This window comes from Hippocampus guttulatus, chromosome 16, assembly GCF_054856545.1.
Source record: "Hippocampus guttulatus isolate MCC_2025c chromosome 16, RoL_Hgut_1.0, whole genome shotgun sequence".
Taxonomy (NCBI): Eukaryota; Metazoa; Chordata; class Actinopteri; order Syngnathiformes; family Syngnathidae; genus Hippocampus; species Hippocampus guttulatus.
In genome coordinates this window covers 6,346,083-6,359,114 of record NC_141276.1, presented here as the reverse complement: position 1 = coordinate 6,359,114, position 13,032 = coordinate 6,346,083, and the positions used below count along the sequence as shown (strand labels likewise).

At 48.0% G+C, this 13,032-nt stretch overlaps 1 protein-coding gene across 1 annotated transcript in view; it reads left to right on the top strand.

Annotated features, from left to right (window-relative positions):
• The first annotated feature begins 846 nt into the window (after positions 1 to 846).
• notch3 (notch receptor 3) overlaps positions 847 to 13,032 on the top strand; it is a 28,027-nt gene continuing 15,841 nt past the window's right edge. The window contains exons 1-6 of the mRNA XM_086132179.1: positions 847 to 1,154; positions 1,721 to 1,793; positions 9,890 to 10,032; positions 10,105 to 10,440; positions 12,171 to 12,293; positions 12,374 to 12,607. Coding sequence (XP_085988305.1) covers positions 1,094 to 1,154; positions 1,721 to 1,793; positions 9,890 to 10,032; positions 10,105 to 10,440; positions 12,171 to 12,293; positions 12,374 to 12,607 — 970 coding nt within the window. The 5' untranslated portion in view covers positions 847 to 1,093. The remainder of the gene's footprint in view (positions 1,155 to 1,720; positions 1,794 to 9,889; positions 10,033 to 10,104; positions 10,441 to 12,170; positions 12,294 to 12,373; positions 12,608 to 13,032) is intronic.

Genomic DNA, 13,032 nt, shown 5'->3' with positions numbered 1-13,032 from the left:
AGTAGGAAATAATGAAGTACAGTAAACAAAATAGACCACGGAAAAATATGTAATTATTGATTCATATTTAAGAAAAAAGGCGGAGAATGATTTTTAAAAAAAACAAGGTTAAAACAGTTATTCTTTCACGCTGTGACCTTCATCGTTGTTATACACGGATGCTAATTGCAATTTTATAGAAAAATGATATGCCTGTAAAGCCGAGTCTGTCGTTTTGTTCAGCAGTTGCATTTTACAGGAGAATAAGTTTACCCACATTCACATGAAATCCAAGATTTCACTCAAGGAAATGTCTGTCGCAAGCTTCGTACAAGTTAGTTGGAGTCGAAAAATGCGATTAATCGCGATCAATTACCAAAAAATGCGATTAATTAAATTGTGTGTGTGTGTGTGCATGCGCGTCAAAAACTGTTTAATACATAATAAAACGATCACAGTCGTTTTAATGACCCCTTTCATATAGTTTTTTTTTTCTAAACTGACTAGCGGCTAGCTTTCAATGACAATGGAACCAATAAAGCATGTTAAGGATCTTCGAGCTGCGAGAAGCTCGCGTGTGTGCGTGCGTGTACGTGAACCAGTGGAGTGAAATAATTGTGTATGCATGTGCGTGTCTGCGTGTGCGTGCGTGTGCTTGTGTGTGTGTGTGTGTGTGTGTGTGTGTGTGTGTGTGTGTGTGTGTGTGTGTGTGTGTGTGTGTGTGTGTGTGTGTGTGTGTGTGCTTGTGTGTGTGTGTGTGTGTGTGTGTGAGAGAGAGAGAGAGAGAGGCGGAGTGTGTTCAGTGTGCTGCTTCAGCTACTATCCGAGCAGCCAACGTTTTTCAAAGAATCTCAGTCGTGGAGGATCCGCGGTGGTGGCTGAGCTGCGGAGGACTTCTTTTTTTTTTTACCCCCCCTCCACCCCCAACCCGCTGCCTCTTCTTACGGGACTTAACGCGACTTCCTACCCGGTCGACTTTATGACAAAGGAAGAAGCATCGTGGCCACCACATTCCGGAGCCTTCTTTCTCACGCCAATTTGATACCTCAAGGATGTATTTGTACTGAAAGGGCGCCACAAAAGTGCCGGAAACCTTTTTTTTTTCCCCAGCGAAATGGAAGGGAATATTCCGTGGATTATTTTGTCTTGTTTATTGTTGATGCATCTTTCTGAAGGTAAATAACTCTTTGGTCATTTGCCCGGACATGTCGACAATGTGGTCACCCTTGTTTTAAAACAGGGGAGAGTCTCTGCGTGCATCTTGTAGTGCTCCCAATTGAATTTATTTGGCGTTTTTAAATGATGTCGCGTGTAGCAATTGTGTGAATGCAGCGCTGTGAAGCACGACCACTTGTTTGAATGTTAATGAACCCCCGCCCCCATTTTAAAAATGTATGTGGATAGGACTCGCTATTATGCTAATTCAGCAAGATTTTTAAAACGTAGGTGCACCTAGGAGCCTGTCTTGCAGAAGTATGTTTAAAATAAGTTGAGGGATAAATTAATTGACCCCCCCCCCCCACACACACACCCTTTCCAATTATGTGTAAAAAAAAAAGGAAGCATGTTCTTATCAGAAACATTTGAAAATTGGACAGCAACCACAAAGCTGCATGGCTGAGCTCAGATAAGAGGCGCGGTGGGGGTCACATCAGTTTGTCCTCCCTGTTGCAGTCTTGTCTCATTATTTGGAGATTTGCTGCATGGGTTCCACATCAGTCATTTGTCACATCTCCCACAGGTTTCCGATGCACAGATAAATCCAGGCCGTGTGAAAACGGAGGGACGTGCATAGAGTCGCCCTCCCGATGCATGTAAGTGCAACCAACTCATTTGACTCTAGAGTGTCATTAAATTCTCTTAGCATTTTTTTTGGGGAGGCGCTCTTTCAACGAGAGGTGTCATTTTTTTTCCCCCCAGAAAACCCTCATCCTGTTATCTCATCACTCAGATAAACATTCCTACTTGAAGTTGACGTACTATGAAAGTGGCGGTCGATGTTTTAAAAAGATTATCCAAAGTACGAGCATCAGCAAGCCTCCGCACGCCTCTTGTACACCTGTTAAATGTCTCCACAGAAACCGGGCTTTTGTTTAATTGACGTGTCCTCATTTACCGCTTGCTTTGGGCGTCTTTTGACACGGGGAAGACTTTTTGTTTTTCAAATTGCTAATGGCGGGGGGAGGGGGTGGTGCAGAAAAAAAGTTTGTGTGGGAAAAACTGCGACAATAGTCAAGTGAAGTAGCCTACAGTGTCTTGACCGGGGGGGTCACTTGTCCTCTTTCAAGCCCCCGTTGTAGCTTTTTTTTCAAGGGGTGGGGGTGGGGCGGCATGCTTAAGTGCCGTACGGAGGAGATACGGTCCAAAAGAAGCCGTCTCCGCCACCTGCTTCCCTCCAAAAGGCCCACATTTTCGTGGGATGAGAAGTCACATCAGCAATAGATAAGAATTTTTATTTTTTTTTTACCCCTCTGTGCGTAAATCTCAGTCACCAAATGTAAGGCAGACATAAGTGGACTCACCAATGTGTAACTCGTCCGCATTGCCGAGCCACATTGGCAGCAACCGCCACCCACGTTTTATCAGTCATGTGCTGTTGGGATGTGGCCTGAGTGCCATTAAATCGGTCAATGTGTAATTTCATGCGGCCGAGAAAACACTGAGAGTGAACAAAGACGTTTTTTTTTTTAATGTTGGTTTAACGAGAACACAATGGCATGATGACCCTTTTTTATGGAGGGGCATCAAAATGCACTGCTGTGACATTAAAAAAAAGAAAAGAAAAAGCGTCTCCAGCAAACAGAGGACATCAAATATCAAACTCAAGCAGGGCAGAGTAGCGAAGCACAGAGTTGTTGGACCAGTTGGATACTGAGGTCACTAACCACCGCCCACCCCACCCCCCAACCTGCAGAAAAGAACAAAGATGTACACGAGTAGAAAAGATCCTTTCTTCTTCCAGATACCTGATCCAGAGTGCACAAAGTGGGTGCAGGAAAGAGAACGCCGCAGAAACTGGGTTTAATTTGGATATTTACCTATAAATGGGATTTCTGCTAGCCTTTATTTGTACATTAAAGTATCTCTTCCAAACTTGAGATATTTTGTTTTATCCCAAATGGCATGGATACTTTAGCGGTATATATGGCAGCTGCCTTTGTTGCTCACCCAGATAGCGGTGTATCTAATGTCCCATGCGGCCATGATGTCACGCCCTATCAGTTTAGCGGCGGCGCATCAAACAAGTTTATGAGTGTTCCGACTTCCTGAACAGGTGAGTCACTAAAGGACACAAGGTCAGAGTCCAATCCTTACTAACTCCTTTTAACGACAAAACGAATGTATTAGACTCTTAGTAGCAAAATATATATATATTTTTTTTAATTGCTTGGACTTGACAACAGTATCGCAAATTTCGACGGCGACCCCATTTTCAATTTTGAAGCTGAGAGCCATTTTATCATGACAGAGACAGAGAACAGGGGCTTCGCTTCAATGATGCTCTGATTAGCATTAGCACGCCGTTTCACATCCAATTATTGAACTTGTGTTATGAAGCAAAAATTCTCCAATGAAAGTGGAAAGCAAAAATGTGAAAGTGAAAGCAAATATTTTCAATCGCATGCAGCCTGGATTGGGCGGCGCCAACGATATGAGCGCAGGAGAGATAATTAAGCAGATTGAGAGAGTGTCGCTCGGAGATGATCCAGCTGGAGGAGCCGGATTTTTGGGGGTGGAGGGGTTGGGGAACAAGTAGTCGGGGTCCGGCTAGGAGGAGGAGGAGGGGGGGGGGGCAGCGTAGAGGACAGCTGGTGGATGTTGTGATGGTAATCCAGCGAAGTCAGATCTCAACAAAGGGACAGCGCAGGGCCAGGTGCTGCCATTGAGTAGCATGCCGGCCCCCATGCTGTGGGAGACAAGCTAGCCGAGGAGCGGACTCGCCTGCTAGCTCGCTAGCACATGTTATTCTCTCAGAGAGTGACGACTAATACTCAGTCGCCACATGTTGACATCAACCTCTGTTGGACAGCTTTGTTGTATGGAGAAAAAAAATGGCGGCTCAACAACCTGCTAGCCGTTAGCTGGTTGTTGAGCCGCCATTTTTTTCCCCCCCATAGATACATTACAACTGACGTTTTCCCAACATTGCACAAATTCTTCACATCATGTTTGGCCTTGCCACCTGTTGCCAGGTAGAGTTTCGTAGCGTTCAATTGTATTGGCTTCGAAATGAAAAAGACAGCGCTTGCCCTTGGATCAAGAGCTAGCAAACACTAAAGATGATGTGACAGTTTTATGTATTGACTTTTATTATTTTCCGACATCAATCACTGTTCTGTATTAGATGTGTGTAAAATTAGCCAGAAAGAAAAACAGTTGTTGAGCCTGTTGCGGCCCGCCCGCATGTGGAAGCGCTAGCTGGTGGCGCGCTTTATTTATGAACGTGTTGCCTATGGCCTCCGTTACCGAGTTAGCGCATAAATTGTGAGTGTTGTGTCGTGACCCTTAAACTACTCCCAGGCCCTCAAGTCATGATGAAAGGATGCCTGTATTTTGATAGTGCGCAAACATCATGGTGGTTGGATGCTCTTGTCTCGTAAGATGTTAAAGCTTTTTAAATAATGAGCTGATTTGTTTGAGTTAAATGATACTATGTTGATTTTGTTGCAGTGAGTTGACCAGCTCTTCCACTGCAATATGCAGCCATGCCAGGTCACATATTCCCCTGTCTGGCTGGTTGGACACAAGGAGAGTGACTGTGTCTTTGTCCACAGCACCGTGCTAGCCAGCGAGGCGGTGTTTTCTTTGGGCATCTTTACGGCGGATTAGAAAAGGAATGCTGGCTAAGATTGCTCCTGTCCTTCTGGAAGTTCCAGGTTATTGTCCATACTTCCCAACCATTCACCCTGGAAGCCTATTCAGGAATGCCCTCGACAGTCTCATTGAGGCTCCTGATCTTTGGAATGTTTGACTTGACAATTAGCGGCGAGTCGTGCCACAATGGATTGCCGAACGCTTTAGCTAAATGATTTAAAAGGATCTATCTGACCTTTATGTTTTCAACTATTAGAGGGAGGATGATATTTGTATATAATTGCAAACAGGGAGTTGTGGTTCCCAGGCCCTGCCAGGAAGTTCTGCCTTCTGACCTTTGTGCTCCACGCATCCTGTCTAATCACAGCGGCTTACCATCAGGTTCAGTCCGTGTGACAGAATCAATTACGAAATCGGATTTCTGCGTTGATTTTTTTGTTTTTAGAGGGTTTGGTAGAGTTTATCCTTGTATCATCTTGTCACGAGTATCAGGATATGGTGGCGTCTCCGATCAAATCCTCCTCCACTTGCCGTACAGTCAGTTGTAGTTAAACAGCAATGAAGGCCTTAAGAAGTCGAAATGATCTTTCTCTGGGGCAGTTGCGTTGAAAGGTCGGAGGAATTCTGGACAGGGCCTCGTCTTTCATGGTGAAAAACAAAAAGTTCTGATCTGAATTTCAAAGGTTTTTTTTGTAGAAATCTGGCTCAGCTTTGGTGGTTGGTGGGGAGCGCTGTGGTTGTGTCTGATGCAGAATGTTTGGAACGACCTCGGCCCTGGGATGCATGTCATGTGGTTATTGCTGCTATTTGAAAAATGTCAGGGAAGCCGCCTCCAAAAATCTATCAACGCTTGGGGCAAACGTGACTGAGTGTTGCCGCAATCGATTGTAACCGGATGTCGTCCGCCTCTGCTTCGCCCAAGTCAAAATTCAACCCACTGGGTAACGTTCATGTGTCGAAAACCTCAATAGGGGTGGCCCTGGTTGCGCGTTCCGAGTCATAATTTGTTGAAACAAACGTCCCTGTGATGGCAGGGATAGACCTCGGAAGGAACTCGATTCCAAGAAGCAAGCGGTCGTGTGTCGCGAGCTTCCTGCACATGCAGCGGCCGTTCCTCCGAAGTACTCAAACCGTCCTCACAAAAGCCTCGTTCCCAACGCCCCCTTTTCTCCCCGCCAAGGCTCCTTCTCTCCATGGGATACTGTTGCCAGGAGACGGCCTAGGCCTGTTGGTCCATGGAAGCCCAGACCTGAAAGACTAGCTGCTTGGGTCACTGCCCCCCCACACCCCCCTTTGCCTCCCTCCTCCTTCCAACCTGATTATACAAAGGAGTTCTGACTACTTTAGCGCTTTTATTTGGGGTCCACAAAACAGTCCCTAAACCCCCCGCCCCAATGTGGCTGTTTGCTGAGAAAGAGAGAGCGAAGGGCTGCTGGGAGGAGAGGGGCGGGGGGGGGGGGGGGGTTGATAAGCTAAAGTTGGCAGTGCAGTGTCACTCTGGTCTTTCACGGGAGAATAAAATGTAGCTGCCGCATACACCAAAGAATGATACGGAGTTGAGTTTCGATAAAATCTCAAAAAAGTGAGAAGACGCAATGTCTGTCGTCGATGCTCTCCTTCTCCGATGCCCCGTGAGGAAATAACCTCAGAGATGCTTTCAGACATGTTTTGTGGCGCTCGACTGCAAGTCGGGTCTTTGTTCACAGGTGAGTTCGCCCTCTGACCCGATGGCGGCGTCTCTGCTATTGTATGCGAGGGGATGAGCTCAGGTTACCAGTGCTTCAATGAACCAGAGAGCAGGAAACCCGGCATTGGGTTCCAACAGTGATGCCCCAGCCCCATAAATCAAAATGTCCCATCGCCGCTGTGATATTCGAAATGAAACTTTTTCTCTTGTTAAAATGCTTTCTTCTTCTTTCCCCTTTGCAATTCCCTGTTTGGATGTCATCCTTTGTGGGTTCATGCTACCGCGCTTATTGTAAGTTTTTCCTCTCCCCCTCTTTGTCTTCAGGCATGCGGTTGTTTGCATGATGCGTTGCAGTGGTGCCTTTGCGTGAACAGAATGCTGAAAAGAACTCTTATTGCATGGTTTTTTTTTTTTTTAGGGCGAAGTTTCTCTTCAGTCATGTGAAGTGTTTTTTTTTTTTTTGTTTTGTGTGCGTGTATGTGTGTGTCCGTCGCGTGAACAAAGCAGTTGTTATTTTGTCTCAGAGAGTCCCAGACACTTAGTGGTGCAATGACAGATGTGGACAGATGCATGGTGCCGGGAACTGCAGCTGGCAAAATCCTTCATGTTTTGACACAGGGGGGGGGATTCGCCACTCCGACCGTCCGCGCACCGCGCCGCTCAAAGAGCTTCTTCCTCATCATCCTCTGCCGTCCTCTTCCTCAAAGGTCAGAAGTCAGCACCCCGGGAGGGGGGGGGGGGGGGGGTCTGGTGCAAAACAGCAGCCGGCACCTGCCGTGTAAGAAAGTCAAGTGGAAGCGAAAGCGCGCTCGCCGACCTTGTGGCGTTTCCCAGAAGCCGTGGAATCCTTCGTGTCCGATAAGGAGTTGTTTAGGTGTCGCCGGGACCGAGTTGTGCGCCGGTATCTGTTGAGTTTGTGTCTTATGGGAGAAGCGAGCTGGCCGCGAGTCAAGTCTAGACAAAAGAATGTGTGTTTTGGCGGGCAAGCTCCATGCATATTCCAGAGGGGAGACAAACAAAATGATCAGGCGTCAGTACCAACTGCTTGACGCGGTTCCACCCAATAGCCGATCTCGAGTCTCAAACAACAGCGGCTATGTAAACCTTTTCGCAACCCTTGGCCTTGCCGCTCCAGTCAAATCTCCCCGACTCCGGCGGGATTCGAACCTTCCCTGTTGTACTTTTGGGTCATCGTCGCTTCTGGTCTCTATGTGCCACGTTTCTTTTTTTTTTTTTTTTTGTCCTGACCCCCAAGATTCCAGACATAGTTAATTTGCCTCTAAATAAACCCAGCCAAGCCATGACAAATAGCCATGGGTGCCGAGGGGTGGGCGGGTGATTGGTTGAGTGTCAGGCTTGCTCTTTTCGTCTGTGCCGTTACCAAGACGACGGGGATCCTGCGTTTGGGAGCGAGCGCTGTGTTTTCAGTGCAGCAGACAAGGGATTACAGGAAATATGACATGGCATTCCCTCTGGACAAGACCATCCCCCCCCACCCCCCCACCAGCCTCCCCCAACACACACTCACCCCTTCTTCGTGCACCAGTTGCAGCGTCCGGAGACATTCTCCCCTGCGGCGTAGCCCCACCCCTCGCCCTGTAGCCCGAGTTACATTATCATCACAATCAGACGGGGGACCTCTGACATTTGACCTCTCAGCAGTGAGAGGAGGGAGAGGGGGGGGGGGGGGGGCAAGCTGGGGTTTTTGTTGAGGGCGGGGGGGGGGGTAGTAGCTGAGCCAACTGCAGATTCCATTCTTCGAGCCTTTGTGCTGACTTTCAACTGTAAATTGTTTAGATGTTCGATCCAGATTTTTTTCGGATCGATACCAGTCTTCAGAGTACCGATACCTCTTGCACTTTGTATAATATTGAATTTAATAGAATGACAAAAAAACACTTTCCGACGCGGATGATGATTTGCTGATGTGTAGTAGATTTGCAAATCCCGCCGAGGACTTATTCAATGTCGGATTTTGTTTGCCTTTAGTATCAGTGGCTGATATCGGCACACTCCACAAGTACTCGCTTCACTCAAATAAAGCTGGCCCCATCCCGACTAAATTGGACAGCGTTGGCTGTCTCAGCGCGCCAACTTTTTCATTTCAGGCGTTTTTGTCGAGAGTGTCGTGGTCGACATCGATGACTTTCAAGCGGCCCCTTTCAACTCAGGGCCCCAATTACAACAACCTGTGATTGACCGGCCCTCAGTCCAGGTTGCCGTCCGCTAGGTTGTTGTTCTCTGCTAATAGTTCCATTCGGCTGCACTTTCCTCTCATGTCTCTTTCTTGTGGATACGCCCTCTGCACTCCTTTGTGCCCGAGCCTGTGGCTTGGCTTTATGCTATTGTCTTTCTAACGCCGCAATGCCAGTCCAACAAAACCAGATCAAAACAGTCACACTGTAGAAAGGCTGGCCTTCTTCCAACAAGCACCGCAAAAAACAAAAAAAAAACCAAAACAGTTTGTTTTGTAAAGGAGCACGCAGCCATGGAGTGAAATGATGGCCGACAAAAGAGAACAGAGGGAAATCCATTGTTGATTATGCCCAGGGGGGTTCTTCTCCAGTGAAAGACAAGCCAAAGCCTCGGGGTGAACCAAAAGCCAGCCCGTCACTGCTCTGTCATCAGCATCAAACGGCCCGTTTGAAGAGGGCGCTTGTCCCCAGCCAGAGGTTCCACTCCCGGTGTCGGGTTTCGAATTCAAACGAAACCTCCTCAGTTCGCACAAACCTTGTCCGAACTCTCAACGGCCCATAGAGAGCAATCAGATACTCCTGTTCCTATGTTGAGATGTTTCGGTAAAAGGCAAAAAACAGATAAGTGTCTCTTGGACGTGGATCGTCCGTCTCGTCCAAATATCACAGCTGCCTTTTCCTATTTGCTCGACACACGCTTAGCGCGGACCCCCGTTTTTCACGCGTTGGAATCATTTTGGTTTCCTGTCAACGATCGCTTGGGTGTGTTCATATATTCTTTAGAGCCGACTTGCGGAAAAAGCCGTAACGGTGGCGGAATGTTAGCTGACACTGACAAAAAAAAAAAAAAAAGGGTCTCTCCAGCTGGAGAGGACGCAAATTGTGTGTTTGGTAAATCCCGACCTTCAGGATACGGCCTGGCTCCATTTGTGAGTGCATCACTCATTCCCCAAAACCACATTGTACTTTTGAAGGAACCGTGCGCTAATAGGAAATAATTCCAGGGCGTAGACGCCAACCTCACACCACAATATGAGTCAGGAAGGAGGTGTCATGGGTTCTGAAATCCCAGATGCGGTATATTAATGAAGCAAATGGGAACCGGCTGGATGTGAAGCTTTGCTTTTTTTGGGGGTGGGGTGGGGGTTGTTTTTCTTGTTACCTGTTTTGGCGCTCAGATCCAAGACTCTCAAGCATGAATCTTTTTGTCCAGATGCCATCCAGGATTCATCGGTCCGCTCTGTCAGCATCAGGATCCCTGCCATCGATCGGCGTGTCTTAACGGGGGCGCTTGCAAGAGCCAGGTGGCCAACGGCATCCCGCAGTACAACTGCGTGTGCCAGAGGGGGTTCAGAGGTATGCCCGTCACAAAGAGAAAGATCAGCTTCTTGGAGAGTCTTGCAGAATGACCGACTCTTCAAACGACAGGCCAAGATTGCTCGCTCATTGACGCCTGCGCTACGAGTCCTTGTGCCAATGGCGCCCGCTGCGCCAACTGGAACAATCACTACAACTGCTCCTGCCCACCTGGCTTCCAGGGAAAGAATTGCCGCAGCGACGTGGACGAGTGCCGCAAGCCCGGCGCTTGCCTCAACGCGGGCCTTTGCATCAACACCCACGGGTCCTTCCGCTGCCAGTGCCCGCCCGGGTACGGCGGGCGCACGTGCGAGGTGTCCACCCAGCCCTGCGCCCCCTCGCAGTGCCTCAACGGAGGCACTTGTCGCCAGACCAGCGACCATTCCTATGAATGTGCATGCCTGCCAGGTAGGGTAAAAACAGACGCGTCGGTACGGTACGCAGGTGCATCTCAAGATAGATTTCAGGATTTAGCTTTTGAAATGGGTTTACCGGGCGCTCGGAATGTCACTGTGCACATCGCTCCTGTATTTTAATGTGAAACATGTCTTCCTAAAAAAATAAGTGCAGAGTGTCTATTAAGAATACCCGAATACCAGTGCGTGAAACCCCAACTTTTTCCAACTCCAAAAATTGCAATTCGACACGAAAAACTTTGAAATAATTTGGGGGTACAGAAAGGAGGTAGTGATCACCCCTCTTAAATCATTTCCCTTGAGTTTTATCCATCCATTTTTCGATCCGCTTATCCTCACAAGGGTCGCGGGGGAGGGGGGCGCTGGAGCCTATTCCAGCCGTCTTCGGGCAGTAGGCGGGGGACACCCTGAACCGGTTGCCAGCCAATCGCAGGGCACACAGAGATGAACAACCATCCACGCTCACACTCACACCGAGGGACAATTTGGAGTGTTCAATCAGCCTGCCATGCATACCAGATTACCCGGAGAAAACCCACGCAGCCTCGAGTATACAAATCAGTCAATTTTTTTTAATTGAATGACTGAAATAAATTCTTACAAATTACAATTTTCTGAGATGCACCGACACATGTTTCTATATTACTGTACTTGAATTCGAATGTTTGTTTTCGTTGTCAATATTTTGCAATGGCATCAAAAGTCATCATCCATCAGAGTCGCAACTGCACTTGTACGCCGTGATAAGTTTGAAGTACAGTGTTCCCTTTGCGCTTCAGTTATTGCGTATTCACTCTGTTGTGGTTCTTCATTTGTGACCATAACTTCATGCATTGCCAGTTTCACCCGCTATTTCGCCACGTTTTCCTGCTATTTTTCTTCCTTCTTAGATCAGTCCAAAATTTTTTATTTTATTTAAAAATTTTAAAAAACGATAATCAGCAGCTTGTATTTATTTTACGTTTTGCATTAACAAGTAACAAGTGTTTAAATGGGTGGGAACCGTGCGGGTGTGTGTGTTTACACTGGTATGATGTCACACCACGTAGCTGATGCCATCATTGCTATCCAGCCTACACAAAGGCAAGCCAAATTTTCAGCAAGCCCACTGGAGCTGTCCCGCATGGGAGGGCCATGGCCTTGCACACATGCAAACCATCACTATCGCCGAGCGGAGGCCCACTGTTTTCCCAAGACTGACGATTTTTTTTCCCACGGCTGATGACGTCGTTTCGAGCACCGCTGCTGGGATTGACTCCCGGCATCACAGGTCGGCTTCCTGCCTGCTATTTATAGCCCCTCGATGAGAAACGGGGTGGCGGCGGTGGTCAGAAGTCAGAGGAGGCCGTCCGCCCACGCTCCTTCGCCGTTACGTCCACAACGGGAGGAATTTACTTTATGGACCTCATGGCTTCGCCACTAGGGAGCCGACAGGAAATGTCTCTTGGCAGAAAGGAAGTCATTCAAACTGAAAGATGATAAAACAAGCAAACGCAGTGGGGAGCGCAGCCCGTGGCGGCTGTTGCCGGCGTCGTGTGGGAACTGTCACGAGTGGATGTAAACAGTCGGACACCCTCTCAACCTTTTAACTGCCTCGTGCCGCCCGTAGTGTGGGAAATGTGACTTGTGGCTATGAGTTCAACTGATTGTTATGTTATGTATAAACGGGGGTGGCGACTTGCTGTGTTTTTGCTCGCCATAACACTTTTCTCTCCGCTCCAGGCTTCGAGGGACACAACTGTGAGAATAATGTGGATGACTGCCCGGGCCACAAGTGTATGAATGGTGGCATATGCGTGGATGGGGTCAACACGTACAATTGCCAGTGTCCGCCTGAATGGACAGGTACGGCGCATCATATTTCAAGAAAGCTTGACATGTGAGCGATGCGAGCTAAATGGCGCGTAACCACCTCCCCACGCCAGGCCAGTACTGCGCCGAGGACGTCAACGAGTGTCTCATGCAGCCAAACGCCTGCCACAACGGGGGGACGTGCTTCAACACCATCGGGGGCCACACGTGCGTCTGCGTCAACGGTTGGACGGGCGACGACTGCAGCGAGAACATCGACGACTGCGCCATCGCCGTTTGTTTCAACGGGGCCACGTGCCACGACCGAGTCGCCTCGTTCTTCTGCGAGTGCCCGGTCGGAAAGACGGGTAAGCTAATGCATCACTCGAGTGTAACCTTTGGGCAGGAATTGAATGCACGAGGGCCGCATTTAACTCATTCAGTACCAGCGGATTCTGGACTAAGTCTGAAAAGACGTTTAAAAACGTCGTTGGGAGTGAACGAGTTAAGAACAAAACGGGCAGATAGGCCTTGTAATTTGTCAGATGGGATAAAACGTACACTGAGCCGTTTGGTCGATTTATTACTTAATTTTTTATTTTTCGTTGGCCTGCATGCAGAAATTTGATCGCTGCATGGTGACATTGAGCTCAACTCATTTCATAAGAATCAGCAGTTTGTCAGATAGCGAATGTTTCTTCCAAAAATAACAAATACGCTTTAAGACATTTTCTGCAGTTGAAGTTGAATGTCAAACTCAACATAAAACAACGAGAATTAGCCGTTGTGTATA